Below are 21,737 nucleotides of genomic sequence, written 5' to 3'. Positions count from 1 at the left end.
GACCAGCTGAGCTTCCACAGCTCAGTATGTGACTGTGTCGTTATGTCCCCGAATCCAGGAAGGTCTGAGCAGGCCGCAGAAAAGTGCAGCAGTGCAGTGCTTTTTGCGAGAGTCAGCAGGCTGATGAAAAAATATGATATCACAACCAGTTTACTTTTTCCCTCTGGTCAGATATCTGTAAAGCTGCTGCTTTTATGAAGTCACAATGTTCTGCTCAGGGCTCTGTAGTGTTTGAGAACACATCTTTCACTGTAAGTGCTTGTGTTTGAATTTTACCTGCTGTTCAGGGGTGGAAACTGCATAACTTAGACTAATTTATATTAGCGTTGGTTTTAAACAGATTTTGGATTTAAACATACTACACAGAGTATTTAACTAGTTATGGAACAGTCCCTAGTGAATACTAATGCCTCGATATGACCTACATAAGCAATAGGGTCCGACCAATATTGTACTTTGGGAACGCCAAATTAAGGATTTAAAAAATTACAATATTGATATATATCAGCCAACATTCTTTCTTTATATGCATAAAATCCAAAATGACTGAAACAGTAAACTTTCACTGGTATTTTTTAATAATTCTAAATAACTATAAATAAAAAAAACACCAACAGGACACCTTGAATTAAAGCTATTTCAAGGAACTTTCATGTTTTGCTGATTTTGGAGCCCCCTGTGGACAAAAACAGTAGTGTTAATAACCAGTTATAACCACAAAATATAATGTCAAAATGATCTAAACAAAACTCTCCACCTGCTTCTATTTAGCTGGAAAAATGTAAATAATTTTTTATGTTACATTTTATGGTTATGGTGGTGGAAACACTCTCACTTTTGTCCACAAGCGCCTCCAAAAACACCACAACATGAAAGTTCTTTGTAGTAGCTTTAATTATTTTGGATACAAAACAAGGATGTGTGGGTAATGCTTTCTTCTCACCCCTCTACACTACGGCCACATTACTTCCCCTGTTAAGTCTGTCATGGACAACAGCTTGTGTAAAAATCCTGTTAGAAACTTGGGTAAACATATAGTATGTGACCAAGAAGTCGGGTTTCTCAAGTAGAAATCTACAGTGACTGTTTTCCATTTTTTTAAAAAAAATCCTTTACCTCGACAACAGAAACTATGTTTACATGACATTTGGTTACTACAGAAAGCTGACAATAACGCCCTGCCTAAGTGCATGTAACATACTGAGTGTGAGACTCAGGTTTGCTTACACACACACACACACACACACACACACACACACACACACACACACACACACACACACACACACACACACACACACACACACACACACTGTATTCAGTGGTGAGCGAGCGAGGCCCTTACTAAGTGCTTATTAATATTGTATGGTTAAATGGGAAATGTTAACATTTTTTCAATTGCCTTGGCAGCCTAATGAAATATTAAACAATAAGAGAGCTTTTGTTTTACCATAATACTAAGAAAGGGTAAACATGAAATTAATAACATCTTTTTTAAGGGAATGAGACATGTCTTTGCTGAGGTCAGAGTTTGTACATTTAGACAGATATCCCTGTTTAAAGCACATGGACAAACATCCTGTGAATATGGGGTTTGGGTGCATTTCAGAACCAATTAAATTTAACCGTTAAATTCAATCGCAAATAGCCATTCTGATATATGTACAGTTAGGTAAGATTGGGTCTTTAATTTGTTGATTTAGAGCTTAATTATTTATGTCTTATTACTGAATGAGCAAGATCGCCAACATAATCTTGTGTCTCATCTTTGCATCTGCCCACTCTCTGCCATTAGCAGCTCCACAGAGACACAGCTTTACTCACTGCTCACGCAATGCAGATCCCACAGTGCTGCACAGTAAACCCCAGATGACGAGGTCTTCTCAGTTATAAAACAGTAATATTAATCTAGAGAAAAAAGTATGTATGATTGCAAAGTGTTTTCCCAAAAAAATATTCCTTCAAAAGCCTGATTGATCACAAATAATTACCACTTTTCAAAATAAAATTAAAATAAATATAAAATTTATTCAAAAATGGTTGAAATCAAAGTAACATCTGGTATAAACAAACTGAATGAGTCAATTTGAGTCTGAGTCACTCTGAGTTTTAATGATCCGTCTGGTTGGGCTTTGACTGAGTGTCCCGGCACTATGTGGCGGCCAGAGCTGTATAGGACAAAGGGTGCAGAGAAAAAATGGGTTAAAAAAGGAATAAGACTCACATAACATCAAAATAAACAACTTCCAGCCATTACATATGACACTGTATCACACTTCTTGGACACATTTGCTAATAGGGCATTTAATGATGTGTTTGACTTCATAGACAATCTTGTTATTACATCAGCTGTCGTAATAGGGCCTCCAGTGGAGTGCCGCTGTCCAATCAGATGGACAGAAGGTTGGCTGACCTGTTTCCAGGGTCGTGGTTGCTATGACATCCAGTGACATGACAACACAGCAGAATGGAAAGCTAGACAATATGTTGTCCAGGCTTTGGTCAATCAGACACAGTTGCTTTGAACTTCCAACTGACTCACGTCCCTGAATTGTGCTTAAAATGGCTCATATATGAGTAAAAAAAAAACATCTTGTAAAGCTTAACACCTAACACTGTTAGAACCCATATATAAGAGTTTAATTCAAACTAGTTTCCTTATTTTGGAAAAGAACACATTACTTAAAAAATAAAATAAAATAAAATAAAATAAAATACATGCCACCCTACAGTGTGTTTCTGTTGTTACCTTTAAGCAAACACGACCTCGGATGAGGGCATAGGGAATTGGGCCATAACTCCTTGAGTCACTGGAATTCCTAAGGTTATCCCCTTCCAGCCATACGTGGCCTTTGGGAACCTAAAAACATCACCACACACATGGAAAAAGGGAAAAAGACGATTAAGATGTAGATGTTTTACCATGCAACAAAGGAATCAAATAGAAAGCAAATCACTGAATTTGCAGCACTAAAACACACAACATGTAAGTTCTGCTGCTGGGGGTTTCTCTCACAACAAAAAAGTGACAAAAGATGTAGTTTGACGACATCATGGCAGCATGGAATTACAGGAGTTGTTATCAACAACAACCACTGACATGACTCAGGGTTTTATTCACAATATATTTAGTCATGTGTACCGTCTTCCTTCCTCACTCTCTGACGTATCCCATGTTTTCCTAAGAAGTTTAGAAATTTGCAGCTAGCTAGCAACCATAGCTATTTGTCTGTGTTTGTTGGAAACATTTGGCATAATGTAAGTATAAAACTAGACAGAAATTTATTTAACATATGTCTGCTGTTTTTAGACATTTCAATGTGGAAATGTTACATATTATTGCTTTAATTTTAACATGTAAAAGTGAGTTAGCCTGTAATATAATGAGAACCCACCTTAACCCCACCCCCTACCCCCAACGAGTCACCTAAGCCATCCCGCCCTCCTCAGCCTATCTTAACGTCAACCTGCCTGTCCCTCTTTAACCCCGAACCGTCTTAGGAGAGGGGTCATGGGTAACGGGCAGGGTCGGGGGGGATTTAGAAGAACTTCAAACAGGGTCATTAGGCTGTTGGCTGAGATCTGCGCCCCTCTTACCCAGGGAGGGCAAAGCAAGAGAGGGGCCTGAGATAGCTGGGCAGAGAGGGAGAGACACAGAATTGTAGAAGGCTAAGCTGCGGCTAGCAGCAGTGTCCAAGGGTCTCCACCGCAGTCCGACCTGCCAGTGGGGCGGTCATCCAAGCGGGCTCTAATTCACAGTGACACCAATTATGATTAATCTCATCACTTTAGGAGAGTAGGCTTGTCAAGGCCCTAATTAAGTGCGCTGTCCCCCCTATATGTGCAGACAGGATCAACAACACATTATATTGTCATAATGGGCATCACAATCCACGAGTCTATTTTTGTGTTGCCTAACTTTTTAACGGCAAAAGTCCTCTGGAGGAAAGAGAATAACATGAATAAAGAATATAATCCACGCTGAGGTGACGTCACGTCTTCGCCTCTCTGCTCGGGTTCCTTTTTACTATCACCCGGCTCTCTGATTAGAGTCTTCGGTCCTACTGTGAGATGCTGCGTTTTGTTTCATATTCGATAATTGAGACAGATGATGTGACATAATCACGAGCCAGTGACATGTTGACCTAACATGAGGTAAACAACTCACTGAATAACGACGACACAAATGAATATCATTAAAGGAGTCATCTGAGAACCATATGTCAGCATGCTGGATTCCCACCATTACACCTCATTAACATGGTAACATATGCTGGCTCCCAAGCACAGGAAAAAGAAACACCACCGTTTGTCATCTGCCAAACCAGAACCCCCTGTTTCTCCTCATCTTCTCTTTAATAAGAAAAAAGCGCTATCTTCATCACGCTTATCCTAAGGATGTAGAGGTTTGATTAAGAAATTTCAAACATCTGTCCAGATTTTGGTGAAACTGCACACACAAATTTAATTCAAAAGGAGGAGGCTTCTTGATATCACTCCTGTTCTATTTAGGATCCCTAAGTACAATCTCTATGAAGGTTAATGAATCCGATCGACAATGGCAGAATTCAGCACTTTGACTCTGAGTCGTCATAAATGACCTCATAAAGAAATCCAAACCTAAGTAATGAGGAAAGTACTTTAAGGATCAACCAGACTGTGTTTCAGAAAAGTGAGAAAGTGAAGAGGTCTGAAACTTGACCTGCTGTGCTGCGGCCAGAATGAGGATAAAAGCTTATGCATATCACCTTGCAAGTCGCAGGTGTGTGCATGAAGAAAAAAAAAACAAAAAAAAAAACGTAGTAAGCCAAAGGCAAACCTCTGAATTAAAACCAGGTTAATGCAAAACAGCGGTGTAACCAGACCCCTGACTCTGCTTTTTAAAGACAACTGCTGTTTCAAGCACCTGTAAATGGCCACAACACCATGAGTGTCACTTGACTCTTCTGCATGCACATAAATGCTGTGTTTAAAGGAACAGTTCAGATTATCTGAAGAAGGGCTGCATGTGGTACTTATTGACAGTCAGTGTATTACCTACAGTAGATGGTGGTCTGCACGTCCCCAGTTAGAAGAAACAGAGATGAGTACCAGCACAGAAACTAAGCAATGTGGATGGGGTCAGCAAAAAAAAAGGCATTTTAGCCGCTTAAAAAAAAGATTTATCTATTTTCAGTGCACGCTATACTTAAAATGTTTTCATCACTATACTTTGCCATCAGTCAGCCTTTTCTGACAAGAAACTGCTGTTAAATAAGTCAGTCTCTCTAAACTAACCTAATCCTCCTCTACGTGAAATCAGTATTTCTACTTTGTTGAACAAAGGAATTGCTGGTCTACAGTTACTCAATCTACTGGTTTATGTTATTGTGTGACTTTGGTATGCATAAAGTATAGTTTGGATTCACTCAACTCACACCATAACACAAACAAACTAACAGACTGAGGTAGCGGTAGCCCATCAGCTCCCATGTTATTAAAGTACTGATTTTGCCTGTGGAGTTTGGTTGGTTTTGAGAGAGCAATATTTGGCTTGTAGAACAGCAGTTTCCTGTCAGAAAAGGGTGTCTGATGGCAAAGTATAGTCTGGTCTACAGCAGTTCATTGCTCAACTTCCGTGCTGGTGAGCCCCCCTCTACTGTAGGAAACACTGATGATTATGTACCGCAGAGGACCCTATTTCAACTAATTCAAGGTCTTCATGTATATATTTATGTCATGGGCTTTGTTATGCTGTCAGAAAATATGTGATATGTTGCTGCAGAAATAAAGCTTTGATTGAGGATGAAAAGCACACCTTTGCTTAATTGATCAGCGGTAACATTAACAATTAATTATTTGATACATTGTTACATAAACTTTGTTTATGCCAAACAATACCAAAGTGCTTGCAATTTGCAACCCTACTTTTTAAACAAAAAAGTAAAACAGGAAGAATGGGGAAAAAGCACACTAAAGTAGCGTCGTCATCTGCTGTAATGCAGGTAGACCATTCCTCCCATTTTTGGGGAAGGCGGTTCCTCTAGAACTCAGAGGAAAAGTTAACCTTTTCATTACAAAGATTTCCTTGAGTATGTCCATCCACTACTTTTTAGTACTTTTTCTACTTTTACTTGAGCAAAGAGTCGAATCAGTACTTCTACTCTTACCAGTCTTTTTTTCACAAGTAACTGTACTCCTTGAGTAAAGAATGAGCGTACTTTTGCTACCTCTGTTGGTGTGAAGGATGCTAGCTGGGTCAATGCAAGGCTTTGTGTATCTGTCAGAGACGTGTCAGGAAGTATTGAAACTGGAGCCTATGCTCATGGTAGAGGTGTGTTGTTAAACAGCCACACCATTACGGTTCTCATTATGTTAACATGTTTGAGGAGGTGAATTATGTTCAGCTTAAATACATACAGGCTTTATCTTTCACCATATTACTCTATGTCTATGTTTACTGCACAGAACAGGACATTTGCGGACATCTCATCTCGCCGTCTGTGTCACCCTCTCTGTCTGCTATAATATTAGGGATCAAGTGTCATTGTTTTGACACAATAGTTCAGACATAGAAATGATTCCTAAAAGGTGACAAGGCAATTAGTCTGCTGTTGGATCTCTGAGGGTGGAGGAGAACTGCATGTCAGAGCAAAAAAAGGAGGTGATGACAGGGTCTAACACCGCCTTCCAAAATTCATCTTTACAGGTCCACCCATAATGCCTCACACCACCCTAATAGTCACACACAAACACATACATCCTCCGAGGAAAAAAAAACTCCCCAAGGGAGCCCAAACATTTATGTGAACAGCGGGTATTTTCTCAGTTACCTCAAAAGCTGTCACATAAAGAAAGGGATTTTACTCCAGGGAGTTAAAACATTAATGCGGGGAAGATTTTATTAGGCTGCTTTATTTAAAAAAATATTAAATGACAATCAGTTTTGTAACAACTAGTGTGATGGTTATTTCAAAGTTCTCATCTGTTTTGTTTGTAAAGATGAGAACGGCAACAATTTAGAGTACTAGTTAAGTATTACAAATAAACAAACAAAATCTCTTGAAAAAGATGAAAAACAAGACATCAGCTCACATGCTTATGCCTAGAATGCAGTCTGAAAGGAGGGGAAACACAAAAAAATTTAGGCTCTCTATACCATTTTGTCTCTCTGTCTTTATTCCTTCTGCATCGTGATTCATTAGTCCACCTCCTGTCATCCACCAGATACAAAAGAAAATCCAGGTGCTTTTCTGCATTATTTTACTGTGTTTGACAAACATCATCAGATCAGATAAAATGAAGAGAATTAACATGTTGGGTTGTAACCATTTGAAAAAATTGCTTGGTTAAATGCAGTGCCTCAAAATCTGGAATGTTTTTCAAATTAAGCACTTTTGCATGTTCCAAAATAAGGATTTCAGCAGCATGTGACACAAAACCAAAGCAGTGCAAAAACACAGTCTGATGAAGTGACAATACATAAGCACTGTGTCCTTGAGCAGATTCTAAACTACATCTGAAAGGATTACATTCAAATAATCAAATTATCAGTTGACAGAAAATCAATCAGCAGCAATTTTGACAACTGACTAATCATTTAAGCTCTTTAATCAAGCAAAAAATTTCAAACCACCTCTGTTTCTTCTCCTCAGTTTTAGACTGTTGGTTCAAAAAACCAAGAACTTTGAAGACGTCACCTTTGGCTATTAGAAGTTGTGATGTGTATCTTTGACTATGTGTTACATCAATTACTTGAAATGTATTATATGCAACATTTTCCTAAAAAAGAAAACAATGTATAGACTCATTTAAGCATGATCCCTTTCACTCATCACTTATGAACCCACTAGATGTGTGTGGTGGTGTCTGTATCTGCAGATCATTGCCCTCTGCCTGTAATTTCTTATTTTCTCATATTTTGCTGTTTTCAGAACGTTTGTGAGCTTCAGCCTGTTTGGCAGTGGTGTGTAGCCCCTAGCCAATACAGCAAGCAGGTTGGGACTCTATAAAAACATTGCGGTTGTGGTTTCATCGCATTCTTTTTCCTTTTCCACAGCTGAGAGCCGCAGACAGTTTTACACAAACACACACAGGCAGAGCAGACTGAGGATTGCTTTGGCTGTATTCACATAATGACATTGTGTGGGGTGTGGCCTTGTTTACTTATGCTTTAGAACTAGAAACTGTGAAATAATCAGAAAATAACATTTTATCTCTCTGATTCACCGCTTTGTTCTCACTAGTGGCGCTGCTTCTCCTCATTCACAGTATATGAATTGCCCTTTCTCATTCACTGAGATAGGGAGGAGCGGCCAACTTTGAATGATGCATTCACAAACAATCTTGCAGATTATACCCTAAATTGATAATGAAAAAAGACAGCTGCAGCCTTATTCTAAACAAAAAGCAAATGCACTGACAAACAGAGGCCCTTGCATTAAATTGTTTTCACACCATGACTAATATGAATCTTGCCAGTGTGACATATGGTTGAAAAAAAAAGGAACATGTCACCAAGATATCATCATCTACTGATTAGTTTAGATGTGTTAAGTGAAAGAGAATCCAAAATGAATAGAAACCAATAAGCTTTACCCTACACTTGCTGGATAAACCAAAATATAGCATCTGTCTACCTAGTGGCAAGTTTAAAAACTGACTCAAACTGGATCTTCTGTCACAACATCCTGGGACCCTGAATCACAAAGCAAAGATGTCCCCCATTACAAGTTCAGTCCTGTGTATGTGGAGGTGAAGCTGGTAGAAGAGCGTCTTGATTGAAACCTCTTGATTTCCTGTTTGATTTGTTGAATGACACTTACAGGCTTGGCCTTATGCTATGTTTCACTGAACTCATTCAGCAGTCTGCCCATAGTCTATAAAATACACAAGAAATTCAAAAACATGCAACATAAACGCAACCTTTGGTTCTTGGACATATGCGCACACACACACTCACACACACTCACACAGACACATACACACACTCGCACACACACCTCCGCCCACCCATCAGTCTGTCCATTCGGCTGGCACTAACTCTAACAGGCTTCAGAGAGATTGCAGGCCTGAGCTGTGGGCGTTGGGGAGAGTAGTAATAGAAAAGCAATGACAGTGGTTTCAGCGGCAGAACCCCTGCTCACTCTCTGGTTTTATCACTGTTCTGAGGAAATATAGGTGTTGTCAAAAGCTGATATTTTGACCAATGACACAAAATGGATGTGTGCGGTCTAAAATGTAAACAACTATAATAGTATATAGACGGCGGTACACAGACAAAGAAAACCAAAAACTGAGAGACAGTTTTGCATTATGCATTGAGATTCAGTCAAAGTGTTTTGTTGTCTTCATTTATTCTCTATTTTTACTGTATCTTCTTAACCTTTTTTCCTCAAAAGAGACACTGAGCTCTGGTTGCTGGAAGCAAAACAGCACAACTGCCACCAGGAAGCCTGACTTGGTAAAGCAGGTAATCACATGATGTATAAGAAGAGCAGCTGAAACACTTTGAACAAATACAGTTGAGGACAAAATTATTAGTCCCCCTATGAAATTAGAGGGTTTTTTTTCAAAATTTTCCCAAGAGTTTTTTTTAACAGAGCAAGGAATTTTCAACATAGCATTTCTAAACATACTAGTTTTCTTTAGAAAGCATAAATTATTTCTATTTGCACACAATAACAGAATTATTTCAGAATAAACAAAAATTACCAGGGTCAATATTATTAGTCCCCTTAAGAAATTACCTTTTTATTGAGCCATAGCACAAATCACTGTTGTGCAATGATGTGCTTTAACTTTGTAATGCTCAAAGTTTGTAAAATCAAGTTAAAACTGATTTTAAAACTTATCTTCAAATTTACACACAGTATAAAAACTTCAGTAAGGGTTTGAGCTGTCACTTGAGAAAGCATTATGCAAAAAACACAAGAAATCAGTCCAGACTTGAGAAAAAGAATTGTTGATGCTCATAAAGCAGGAGAAGGATATACAAAGTTATCACAGCGTTTCCAAGTGTCAAGAACTGGAGTGAGAAGTATCATCAAGAAATTCAAAGAGAGCCACACAGTACAGAACAAACCTGGCAGAGGTAGGAAGAGAAAGATTTCAAAGACTCTGGAAAGAAAACTAGTGATAGACGTGTCTGAAGACCCCAGAACAACTGCCAAGACACGAGTGAATGACTTAGCCAAGTTGGGAAAGAAGACAATCACTAGAGCCCTGCACAGGAATGGACTGCGAGGTTGCAGACCAAGGCGATCTCTACTTCTGCAGAAGAGACACCTTTAAGTCAGACTGAAGTATGCTAAGGACAACCTGGAGAAAGATTATACATGCTGGAAGTGTGTCCTTTGGTAGATGAGACAAAACTAGAGCTCTTTGGCCATAGAGACGTTGTTTATGTTTGGAGAAAGAAGGGAGAAGCGTATAACCCAAAGAGCACCGTCCCCACAGTGAAACACAATGGTGGGAGTATTATGCTGTGGGGATGCTTCAGTGCGTCTGGAACTGGGAATCTCATCAAGGTGGAAGGAATCATGAAGAAAGAAGAATATGTGAAGATTTTGAAAGCAAACCTCAAGCAGTCAGCAGCAAAACTGGGTCTGGGTCGTCGCTTTGTCTTCAAACGTGACAATGACCCAAAACATACATCGTTCCTGGTGAAGAACTACCTCGTGAACGTTATCGACTGACCTGCACAAAACAATGACTTGAATCTCATTGAAAATCTGTGGGGTGAACTGAAGACTAAGGTCCATGTCAGAAGAACATCAAATCTGGAGGAGCTTGAGAGATTTGTCAAAGAAGAAGGCTGAGATTCCTCAGGAGACGTGTCTGAGATTTGATGAAAACTATAACGACTACAAACGACTGCAGGCTGTTATCCAGCAAAAAGGATACACAATTGACTATTAGCATCAGGGGGGCTAATAATTTTGACCCTGGTGGTTTTTGTTTTTTGTGAAATAATTTTGTTTCTGTGTGCAAAGTAAAATAATGTTTGGAAAAGCTGTGTTAAAAATTTCTTGCTCTGTTTTACAGCACTCTTTAAAAAAAAGGAATTTTCATAGGGGGGCTAATAATTTCAACCTCATCTGTATGTGCAGGTAGGATGTAAACATACTCACATATGTGTGGGTCTTGAACACATCTGATGGGCCACTTGTGCAGATCTTGTCACCCTCCAATCCAATTACCCTTTTACAAATGTTCATATTTGGGTCAAATGGACTCTTTGCAATGACTATATCACCCCTGGAAAGAAAAAAATAAAAACTCAATCACTTAATTCTTCAGGGTTCAGGCATTCACCGAAAAGATTTAATATCTTGTATAATATATCTTGTAAAATGGCCACAAATCTTGTGTATCAAAAATGTACATTGTGAAATGTGTATACATATCCCGACTGCATATGAATCCAGTGACTGGAACCCACTTTTTTATTTTGAAAAGATGACGACTCATCCGTTCAGAGAAGACAACATCATGGTTGACAATGGTGGGCTCCATGGATGGACCAGAGCACTGAAACAAAACAACAACAACAAAAAACAATGATTTCTTTTGCATAGATGAGTTAATATAATTTGCAAAAAATATAAGCCTTAATTCCGTGATCTTAATAATACAAACCACTACAACTTCTCCAATGTATTCGAAGGCACAATGTCCAATGCAGCCATACTGGATTGTGTAGCCCACGAACCCCAAAGTCTTCCCAAGCACACCGCGGAACATCCCACCTACAGCACAAAACACAACCACAGGTTATGGCACAGTGTCACTGTACATTGTTATCACAGGCCTGGAATTAAGTCAGTTTTGGGGCTTTTGATAAAAACAAATTTACTGCGGCATTACAGCTAAAATGTAAGGCACCAAGGCCAAAACCAATGGTGCAAGCACAATAAGCAATATATTGGTAAACTTTAAAACATATGTGCATTAATATTTACACTGTATAGTGTTTAATTTCTTGTGTTAACATGTTAATTGTTAACTAATTATAGCTAGTGGGTTAGCAGTTAATTTTTAAATCCCGCCCTCCTGTTGATCTTCAGAATGATGACGGACACACAGGGAAACATGAGTCTGTTTATTTGCTGTGTTGTATGGAGTCAAATGTGGAAATCCACAACCACCAGTTCAAAACAGCGTATGCCGAACTGGCTGTGTGGATAGATCAGTTTAGAGGGGGTCACACTCTGGGGCATACATTTGGATGTGGTATGATTCATGCCCTGTGATCAAATGCTATATACATAGTATGATGAGGAGATGATTCAGTGTCTGGTCCATTTATGGTAGGCTTATGTCCTTCACAGGATTTCTGAAAACAAAAGCTATTTGAGGTTTAATTCTTAAAGGTGTGGACAAGGTTGTCACAGTTGGCCTACTGCTAAGATGGCACATTCCCTGGTGTTTCATTCTCAGAGGCTGAGTGGCCGGTTCACGGCAGAAAACTGCCCTGAACTTTGCTCCTGTGTAGGATGGCCCAATCAACACCTTGTGCTCAGGTGACGGACAAACAAAGGAGCTGTGACACGTCCAGCCGAGCAGCTCCACGCCGTCTGCAGCTAGTCCCTGACACTGTGCTGCCTCCACCACCACCACAATCATTAGAGCAGTTATCAACTTCTGTCGGCACCATAGAAACACAATGACACCCCCTGCACCCACCCACCCACCAACCTGCACTGCAAACACTCTGTCGCACAAACACACACGAGGACTATCCGTGTGTCTTCTGAGCAAACATCCCAACCACACTCAGGTTATTGACTTTTACTCAAGGTGCAACCTGTTGGACGGACAGAAGAAAGTGAGTCAATCTTTAAACAGTGTCATACAAAGTGTACGTACGCAGGGACACCTGCACACACACACACACACACACACGCATATACACAAACAGATTGAAACTGTGTGTTTGGAAAAGAAAAGACACAGCTTGGCTTAGAGGTTAGTCTGCACTTCAAACATTTTTATCTGAGGCCGCTGTCCTGCCAGTCCACCACAGGGTAAAGAAATCCTTTCCTCTGTCTCCCCGAATCCTTCTGTCTCTTCCCCTCTTCCTCTCTCCATGTCTTCTCTCCCTCCCAGGGTATTATTAACCAAAGCAAGCAGAGCGGAAACCAAAGCCCCAAATCCTCAGAGCTCTGGGAATGACTTCCCAAAGATGGACACGGATTAGACCCCCAATTTCTCCCTTGCCCCACCACCTCCACCCCCCCTTTCTCCCCAGGTCCCCAACAGACCGGGTGTCAGGTGGCTCTCCCAGCCCTGCCAAAGGTGTTACCCCTAATCCCATTACCCCCCTCCACTCTTCTCACACACACACAAACACACCCACAATGCTCTCTCATTCATGCCAACTATATTCCACCTATTAAACCTTCTATCTCTTCTTTCATCCCGAGCATGGTTTGTCTCTTTGGCCCATTCACCATCGTCTCTGATCCAAAAAAGACCAACTCTGTCCTTTTACCTCCTCGTGCGCCGCTACACCGTTCTTCCCTCTGTTCCCTGATCACCCCTGGCAACCCTCTGCTTTTTGCCGCCACTGCGAATGACAGCACTCGAGCAGGTGAAGGGGCACATATATACGCTCAGCGCAGGGCCCAAATGAAGTGGCCCTTTCCAGTCACACAGGAACTATAAACTCAGTCCTCCCACAGCTGGTACAATAACACCTCTGGCCCTATAATTCCTCTGTTGGGAAGCAAGTGGTCTAAAGGTTAATGTGAATCTCAGGTCGCACTAAGGCGACATGTACAGCTCTGTTTGTCTTGCTCTCAGCTGCCTCCGCCAGCTTCTTTGTCGCTGCCGTGCTGTAATGCACTCACAGACATGATCTCACATGTGCTCTTCCTTCTGCTGGGCCGGGGGATCAGGAATCTCTTTGCTAGCACTCATTCGCAAAGCACAGTGGACAGCCTCCCTTACAGCTGCCCTCATATCTCTGTTTCAGCTCCCCCCGCTCCTCCTCCTCCATTCCAGCGTGCATTCATCATAGGTAGGGATTAAGGGACTTTGCATAACAAGATCACACAGCCAGTGACTGATATCAAGAGAGTCCATATGCAGCCGCCTGGTTTTCTGAGGCACCCTCTGTCATTGATATTGTGTGTCTGTGTGTGTGCGCATGTGGTGTGAATGTGCACAGACAATAGCATTACCTATGTGTTTCATACAAAGTGCATATATGAGATGCAGTGACTCCTCTGGGAGTCAGAATGAGGTGGACATCCACAGAGACCTCTGATTGGATCTCTATTACCTCTAATTCCCCTGAGCAAAGAGTCAGGCAGTATCACACACTATCTCCATCTCCTGCCCCTAATACCCTGGCCTGTGTGTGTGTGTGTGTTAGGGAGTAGCAACATTAATTGAATGCTGTATTACAGCTGTAAATTAACACAAAGTCTCTCTGTTAATCCAGGATTACACGCCAAACATGTTCATGGGAAAACAAAGAAAGTCAGCGCAGCCCTCTCTGCAGAACCATCTGTGGCCACCGGCCTCCCACGGTCACAGCGCAGCGCTACAGTGGGGAAAAGAGGGGGATCCCAAATGAATAGCTGCCAATGGAAACACATCATTGTGTGTTTAACTCTGTGATCCAGCCCTGTTTCACTCAGGGCTGCATAGTGATCACAAGTAGATTATTGAATTTTTGTAATACTAACTATGAGCTGTGTGCAACAGTGGTGAGAATGTCTATCACTGTGTTTACCAAGTGGTCAAAAGCAGGGCTGCAACTAACAATTATTTTCATTGTCTTTCTCAATTAATCAATTAGTTTGGACTATAAAATGTCAAAAAAAACAAACTGGTATATAAATGTTGATCAGTGTTTCCTGAAGCCCAACATGATGCCCTCAAATGTCCTGTTATGTCCACAACTCAAAGATATTCAATTTACTGTCACAGAGAAGTCCAGAAAGAAGAAAATATTCACATTTAACAAGCTGGAACTGGACTTTTTATTTCTTAATAAATTACTCAAATGATTAATGATTAATTAATGATAAATAGTTGGCACTTGTTTTAATATCTATATTAATCATTGAAGCCCTTGTCACAATTTGAGACACTATAAAAAAAAAAAGTGTGAACTAGGTGTTTCTCATCTGCACTGGCATTAATAAAGAGGCTTCCTGAACATTGCTATAACATACACAATCACAACAAAATGGAAAGAGTCTCTCAAATACTAATAAGCATAGGGCAAGTTGTTATGCTTCTTTCACATCATTAAATGTGATGCTTACTGAGGCTGACAACATCAAAATGCCCTCGGCAATGTTCCAAAATTTAAGGAAATTTTATATGATCAAGACTGGTGGTCATAAATCATAAAACTGATAAAACATTCTGCTTCAAATCGGCATAAAAAGTTGTAATATTAATCAATTAGTTGTCACCTAACAAATCAATTGGCAATATTTTGGTAAGTGATTAATCGGTTTGAATAATGTTTTGAGAAAAAAAATCATGAGTTCTCTGATTGCAGCTTCTTAAGTGTGAATATTTTCAAGTATATTCACTACTCTGCAACAGTGGACTGAGTGTCTTTGGGTTGTGGACAGAGCGGGATGTCTGGGAACGTCATATCGGGCTTAGGGAGACAATGGTCGACATTTTTCACCATTTTCTAGCATAATGAGGACCAATCAAGTAATAGATCAATTGAGAAAATTGGTTAGTTGGACAGTAAAATGCAATGACTTAGTATAGAATCCAGAGCCTGGTCTCTTTATTGTGGTTTGACTTTCATTTTGTTTAGTTTTTGTTGTTGTTGTTTTTCTTATTTTTTCTTTCTCGGTTTTGATTTTTCCTCCTGTATACTCCATTCAATATTGTGTTGATTGTGAGTATTTACTTTTTTTGTAAACTTAACTACCGTGTTATGATGCATATAGTTGCTCTGACTTCATATATGCAGTTTGGGTTGTGGGTGGGAATCTTATTATGTGGGTGGAAAATACAGGAAAAAGTTATCCAGACAGTTCCACTTTGACTTTTGATAAAAATCATTGAAACACTCAACTAATGTTGGAACATTGAGTAAAAAACAAAACAAAAAGCAAAACCCAAACAACACAAATTGAAAATGAAACTAACTACTACTACTAACATCATATCAAAACTGACACCTAATCAAACACACATTACTGAAACCATAAGGAAATATTTAAAAAGGAATTACTGGCACTAGTCTCCAGAGATTTGAAGCTGCCATTGGCTGAGCAGTGTTAATTGATATACATGGCCAGTCTATTAGAACCACAAAGAGAACCTCAATCCAAACAGCACATAAGGGCCTTGCAGTGGACTCCTTACACAACTAAATTAGGAAAACATGGGCTGAGAGAGAGCCGGGCAACAGGGGGGCTAAGAGGCTTACAAGCCCCTTGTCAGATATTCTTCTTCTCCCTGAGGATCCCAGATGGAAGGGAGTCTGGAGGAGCAGGCAGCACCGGAGAGGGGACGAGTCCCACCTCTGATGTCCTCCTCTGGGCAGCAGAAGGCAGGGGAAGGAGGGGCATGAGTCCTGTTGCGCAGAGCTTGATTTGATCTTAACGTGAGCTATAAAAAGGAGGAGGTTTGACAACCAGGGGGGTCTGTTTCAACTATCAGTCCAATCAGAGATAATCCTGCTGATTTAGACACAGGCACCTGGCTGGATGGAGAGTGACAGATGTAGAAGTCCCAGTCACTGAGTACCATGTCTAGCCCCCATCTTTTCTAGGTCTGTCCTCTATCAGAGGCTTAATTGAAGCGACTGATCTCCATATTGCTCTTTTCATTGTTGCTAACGGCAACACAGCCGTGAAACAGCTGAGCGAGGTTACTATTTGAGGAGCTGAGGGTTTAAACCTACAATCAATGGGTCAGCCAGAGCAAATAATAGCCAAGTGATATGAATACAACTGCTATGAATTGAAAGGAAGTGTGGGTTGACAAAGTCCCCAGCCAATTACATAGAATGGAAAAATCAGCCACTAAGCCTTATTGTATTGACCACAAGTGAGTGCATGGTGCCGGCCTGGTGCTGAGAGAATTGAGCGATCTTATCTGTTGTTGTATCAGATTGACAAAGGAGTTTGTGTTTTGCACTCAGCAGCTCATGGCAAAGCCTGGTATATTTTAACACTAGCTAATGACAGACACCTCAACCTAAAAGCAAACCTGTGGTTTTTAAGAATGTGATTTCCTTTCATTCTAAATGAACATTTTATGTATTTTCGTATTGTCTGCCTTTTCTATCCTATAGGTCAAGCTAAATATGGCTTCATGCAACATCTGCAAAAAATATCAAGAAATCAAAATAAAGCCGTTCAAACCATGGAAAAAATCTAGTCCTTTGACAAAATTAGCAGCCTAAGCTTATTGTACTTGTGCCCTTAGAATATTACTTTACTTTAAAGGCTAACAAAACAAATATGGTGCATGTTGATGATAATCTTGCATCCCCCGGACACAAGAAGTCTATAGCTTCTTGCAGCTCCACACGGATGGCAGAATTAAACTGAAGGAACCAAAACAGCCTGACCAGGAAAGGTCTGACATGTTATGACTGCTGCCATTATACAGCTCAATCAGATACAGAGACTGATAAAACTGACAAAAACACTACAGGAAAAACACACACATGAACAGATGACACGTTGGAAAAAAAAAGGGGGGGGCGGATTGTGTACGATTAAGCTGCTGTGTTTACACTACCACAAACTGAATTGTGACACAGAGCCCAAAGTTTAAACAGTCCCTCCAGAAGTTGTAATTGCTACAATTAATGCAAATTCAACCAATTCAATCAAAATTCCTGTGAACTGACCCTTCATACGTCACACCTCTTTTGGAAATTCAGTTAACTTTCTTCTTTACTGTCTCCTGCACTTAGATATGCTACGTGCTAGACTGTTGAAAAGAAAACCACATTCTGAAGATGGTTAAAAGATGTTGCTGGGGGACCTGTAGCCACATATAGTATACTCTCACAGGTCCTCCATCTTTTAACCATTGGAGCACAGACCAAAATGGGGGCAGGTCTCACGAAGGATCAGTTCAGCATGACCTTGCAATTTCATTCAACCGACTGAATGTTTTCTTATCTACTTTTTTCTGGTCATGAAAAGAACTGAAGAGAACACAAGGATTGTCATTGTTAATGTCATTTATCAATGCTCTCCGCACATTTATATTTTATAATTTTGTGCTTGCTGTTTTGACTGAGTTTGAACTTCAAAAAAAATTTCCTGAATGTCTTCATTTACAAATACAGCGTATTTTGTTAGAATTTTTGTAATTTGTGGTAACTTTTTGTTGGTTGCAGTTTTCACTTCCCACAATTTCATTGCAAAAAATGCCCACAAACATCACAGCATGCATCACAATCTTTTAGAATAGCGGCTGCGAAATCAGGCATTTCAGGCCAGTGTCAAAAGCAATCTCAAAAAAAGCCCACGAAATCCTGGTAAGACTGTTTAAATTGGGATTTAAGAGAACTGGAAATGAGGTGACTGGCACTGTGCAGAGGATGCGAAGAAAGTTTCCACAGCAATGTACTCCTACGTCCTGCACGTTGCACTGCTGAAGCAGGCTCTCTTCCTTCAGAGATGCAGGTCAGTCAGCGCATCTTATTTGTCTCATATGGGCTTTCCACAATGCCCAGTGTTGTCAGTCATGATATATTCCCTTGGTCTCCTGTCAGCACATATAAATCTCAACAGTGCTGTCAAAACAGCAGGACTGCCTCTGCTGAGAGCATTTGTAAAGTGAGCAGTTGGGCTATCGCTTCCTCTGGAGCCTTTACAGTATCCTGTGATCTTGTGCTGCCTCTGGCCTCTTCTCAGCCACACAAAGCTTTTTTACAGCTGTCTTAAGGATTACACTGATCTCTCATCAGTCAGACGGTATTAATAGTGGACATTAAATAGCACAAAAGAAGCAGGCCTTTCCCCCGCCAGCGGTTCGCCTAATCTGACAGACCATTCAGAGTTCTTAAGATATGTGAAGAAGGTTTCCATCTTTAATAGACCTTTATCACAGCAGATATTTTGACCTGTCATGGTAGGAAAAACAGGTGTTACTAATAACATTAATGATGCCGCTATTTTATTTAAGTGTCTTCTGTTATGTGAGCCATGCATGGACAATACCAAGGCCCTGTAACCAAAGCAACATAATGGAATTTATCCATCTCAATTTTATTATTCACAAATGTGCTTTTACTTCTGTAACATGCCAACATGTCTCACATAAAAATGTGCATTAGCTTTTGGGCAGAGTGCTGCAATACATTCTACATTTTAGTGCTGAACTGCCCTTACAAACTTGTACATGAGCTCAGAGTTTTTATGTTTTTGTCAATGCTGGAGTCTTCAGAACACAGATGGGCAATGCACTCAAATATCTGACATAGATTACACTATATTATACTACAGATTATAGACTAAGAAAAGAATGCCAATCAGGTATTCTAAATAATATTAATAATATATTCTGTATTCTGGACAATTCTGAAGTCAAAATTTGATCCAAGTTTATATAAAATATATTTACTCACATACAACAATTTTAACAATGGTAAAAACTATTTTTGTTATGTGATTTTTTTTCTTCCTTATTTTCCCACTGACTACACCTATAACTCTCAAATGCTCCAGTATACTGCTGTGTTCCAGAGAGAAGAAAGTCTTACCAGTAATATGAATCTATTTCAGATAAAAAAAAAAAAGAGTAAATGCCAGCAGTTCATCATCAGATTACACTCAGCTGAATTGCTGTAGAGCAGGTATAAACTGGAATAGTCTGTATTGTTGTTAACAATTTAAGCCTATAGTTCTCTTTACTCACAATTTTTAAACTGTGAATGCCATTCAGAAGATGCCGGTGTTCACCACGTTTATCCACAGATATCCCAGAGCCGCAGTGGATTCCTGCTGTAGTATTATGCTTGCAGCGCTATGAGTGGTCCTCCTCTAACCTTTACACCTGCTGAACCCTCCAAACTGAATGTGATCGGGGAGGTGACACACAGGGACTGACAGTGACGTTCACTGTCAGCTTAAACTTACTAAAGTGCACTGAACCACAATACCCATATGTAGCAATGTACACAGAGCTGCCACCACTTGCATGGGCATATTGTCTGTCATATTGCAATTATTTTGACCGAAAGTACTCTTGTGATTTGAATAGTGGTAATTATTTTTGCATTATCAAACAAACATGTTTTCTTTTATCTGGAGAACAAGATTTTTAGCCTTATAGAGACTATTTTAGATTTATAATGCTGGTTTCTCACACATTTTTCCTATTTTACAATAACATTGTGATTAATTGTGCAGCCCTAATATATAAATAATATTGATTCATACATTGCAGCAACTCAACAACACAATATACAATTTTGCCATTTGTCATCAATACACTGACCACAACAAAGGGTAAAAACAAACACTGCAAACATTCCACAAGATGTGAGTAAGAACAAACATTGCAAAAGATGTGAATTGGTGTAAACTTCTGGAACAGCTGTGACAATGAATTACAAATGCGTAGTTCACTTGGTAAATTAAAAAAAAGTGTAAAAATAAAGGTGGTAAACCAGTTTAAGAAGATTAATATGTATGTAAGTATAAGTATGAAGATTACTGTGTATGAAATGTTTGGAACCTAGTTTCAGTCTCCGATTTGTTTTTGGAATATCCTGTTTTTTTGTCTGTTTTGTTTTTGTTTGTTTTTATTGTTTTAATTTGTGAAAGTTTTACCTATTCGAACATTTTAGGTAAAAAGAATACTAAGCTAACGTTTTAGCCTAAACCCTTTCGGTCTATCTAATCACTTAGTGATACCTGTTGATACTTTTTTAAAATCTTTATGTGAAATTGTCAACAAGGATTGAAATATATTACTACTATTATTACTACTATAAGATTGTCTGTTGATGTTTTTTAGCGGAATTTGAAATAAATGTGTTTTAATGTAGTAATTTGGATGTTGTGTTGTATTAAATATGTTTATGTTTAATTCTTGCACATACTGTGAATCATAAAAGCAAACTCCCATTAAAAGAGTCCACTTACAGGCATGTATTACTGCGTTAAATACAGGTGTGAGTAATGTCACTCATTTACATGCTGCAGTGTGTGTTAAAACACTCAGATTCTGTCCCCTTATCAAACAGTTTTAGAAAATTCAGTGACACTAAAAGCAAAACATTATACTGTCTGACTGATTCCTTCTTACTGAACATAATGTACCCATTCACATGTGTAGGTAATATTCTCCTTATTTACGATAAGGACGTTATCGTGGCGTGATATCACCCATATGCCATTATTAACTAACAGTTTTAATTGTAGTTAAACTTCATGTGACTGATAAACAAGACATGGCAGTGATCATAACAGAAGGCTGAGTCTGTCATACAATATTCGGGTTCTGTACTGTTATGCAATGAACCAACAAGGTCATAGTCAGAGCGTTGGGTGACTTTTTATGCACTGAATAGTTGCTGGTCGTTGCCAAGAAAAGATAAATTCACGTTTATGTTTGGCTAAATATAAAACAAGAGCTTTACTCACCGACAGAGTGATTCAATACTCCAACCAAGCAGTAATAGCAAATTGAACTTCCCTTTGACGGCGTCCACAGGCAGCCCCGCAACAATCTCTGCTCTCATTGGTTGAGCACTACCAAAGTCTTCTCTGATTGGACAATCTGCTCCAAAACATTGA

At 39.6% G+C, this 21,737-nt stretch overlaps 1 protein-coding gene across 2 annotated transcripts; it reads right to left on the bottom strand.

The window, feature by feature from the left end:
- Nucleotides 1-2,008: 2,008 nt before the first annotated feature.
- On the bottom strand, nucleotides 2,009-21,722 carry immp1l (inner mitochondrial membrane peptidase subunit 1). 2 transcript variants are annotated; one of them, XM_084718556.1, is made up of 7 exons: nucleotides 21,585-21,658; nucleotides 12,253-12,316; nucleotides 11,620-11,729; nucleotides 11,423-11,511; nucleotides 11,112-11,238; nucleotides 2,750-2,860; nucleotides 2,009-2,168 (listed from the first exon to the last, which is right to left on the bottom strand). In XM_084718556.1, exons 3-7 carry the CDS (start codon nucleotides 11,722-11,724, stop codon nucleotides 2,082-2,084), a joined length of 519 nt encoding a protein of 172 aa, XP_084574682.1. In that variant the 5' UTR covers nucleotides 11,725-11,729; nucleotides 12,253-12,316; nucleotides 21,585-21,658; the 3' UTR covers nucleotides 2,009-2,081. The 2 variants fall into 2 exon arrangements, with proteins under 2 accessions (XP_084574682.1, XP_084574673.1); XM_084718547.1 differs by lacking the exon at nucleotides 12,253-12,316 and having other exon boundaries at nucleotides 21,585-21,722.
- Between the last annotated feature and the right edge of the window lie 15 nt (nucleotides 21,723-21,737).

Source organism: Lutjanus erythropterus, chromosome 1, assembly GCF_056507025.1.
Source record: "Lutjanus erythropterus isolate fLutEry1 chromosome 1, fLutEry1.hap2, whole genome shotgun sequence".
In the NCBI taxonomy this organism is placed as follows: domain Eukaryota; kingdom Metazoa; phylum Chordata; class Actinopteri; order Lutjaniformes; family Lutjanidae; genus Lutjanus; species Lutjanus erythropterus.
This window is presented reverse-complemented; position numbering and strand designations above follow the sequence as displayed.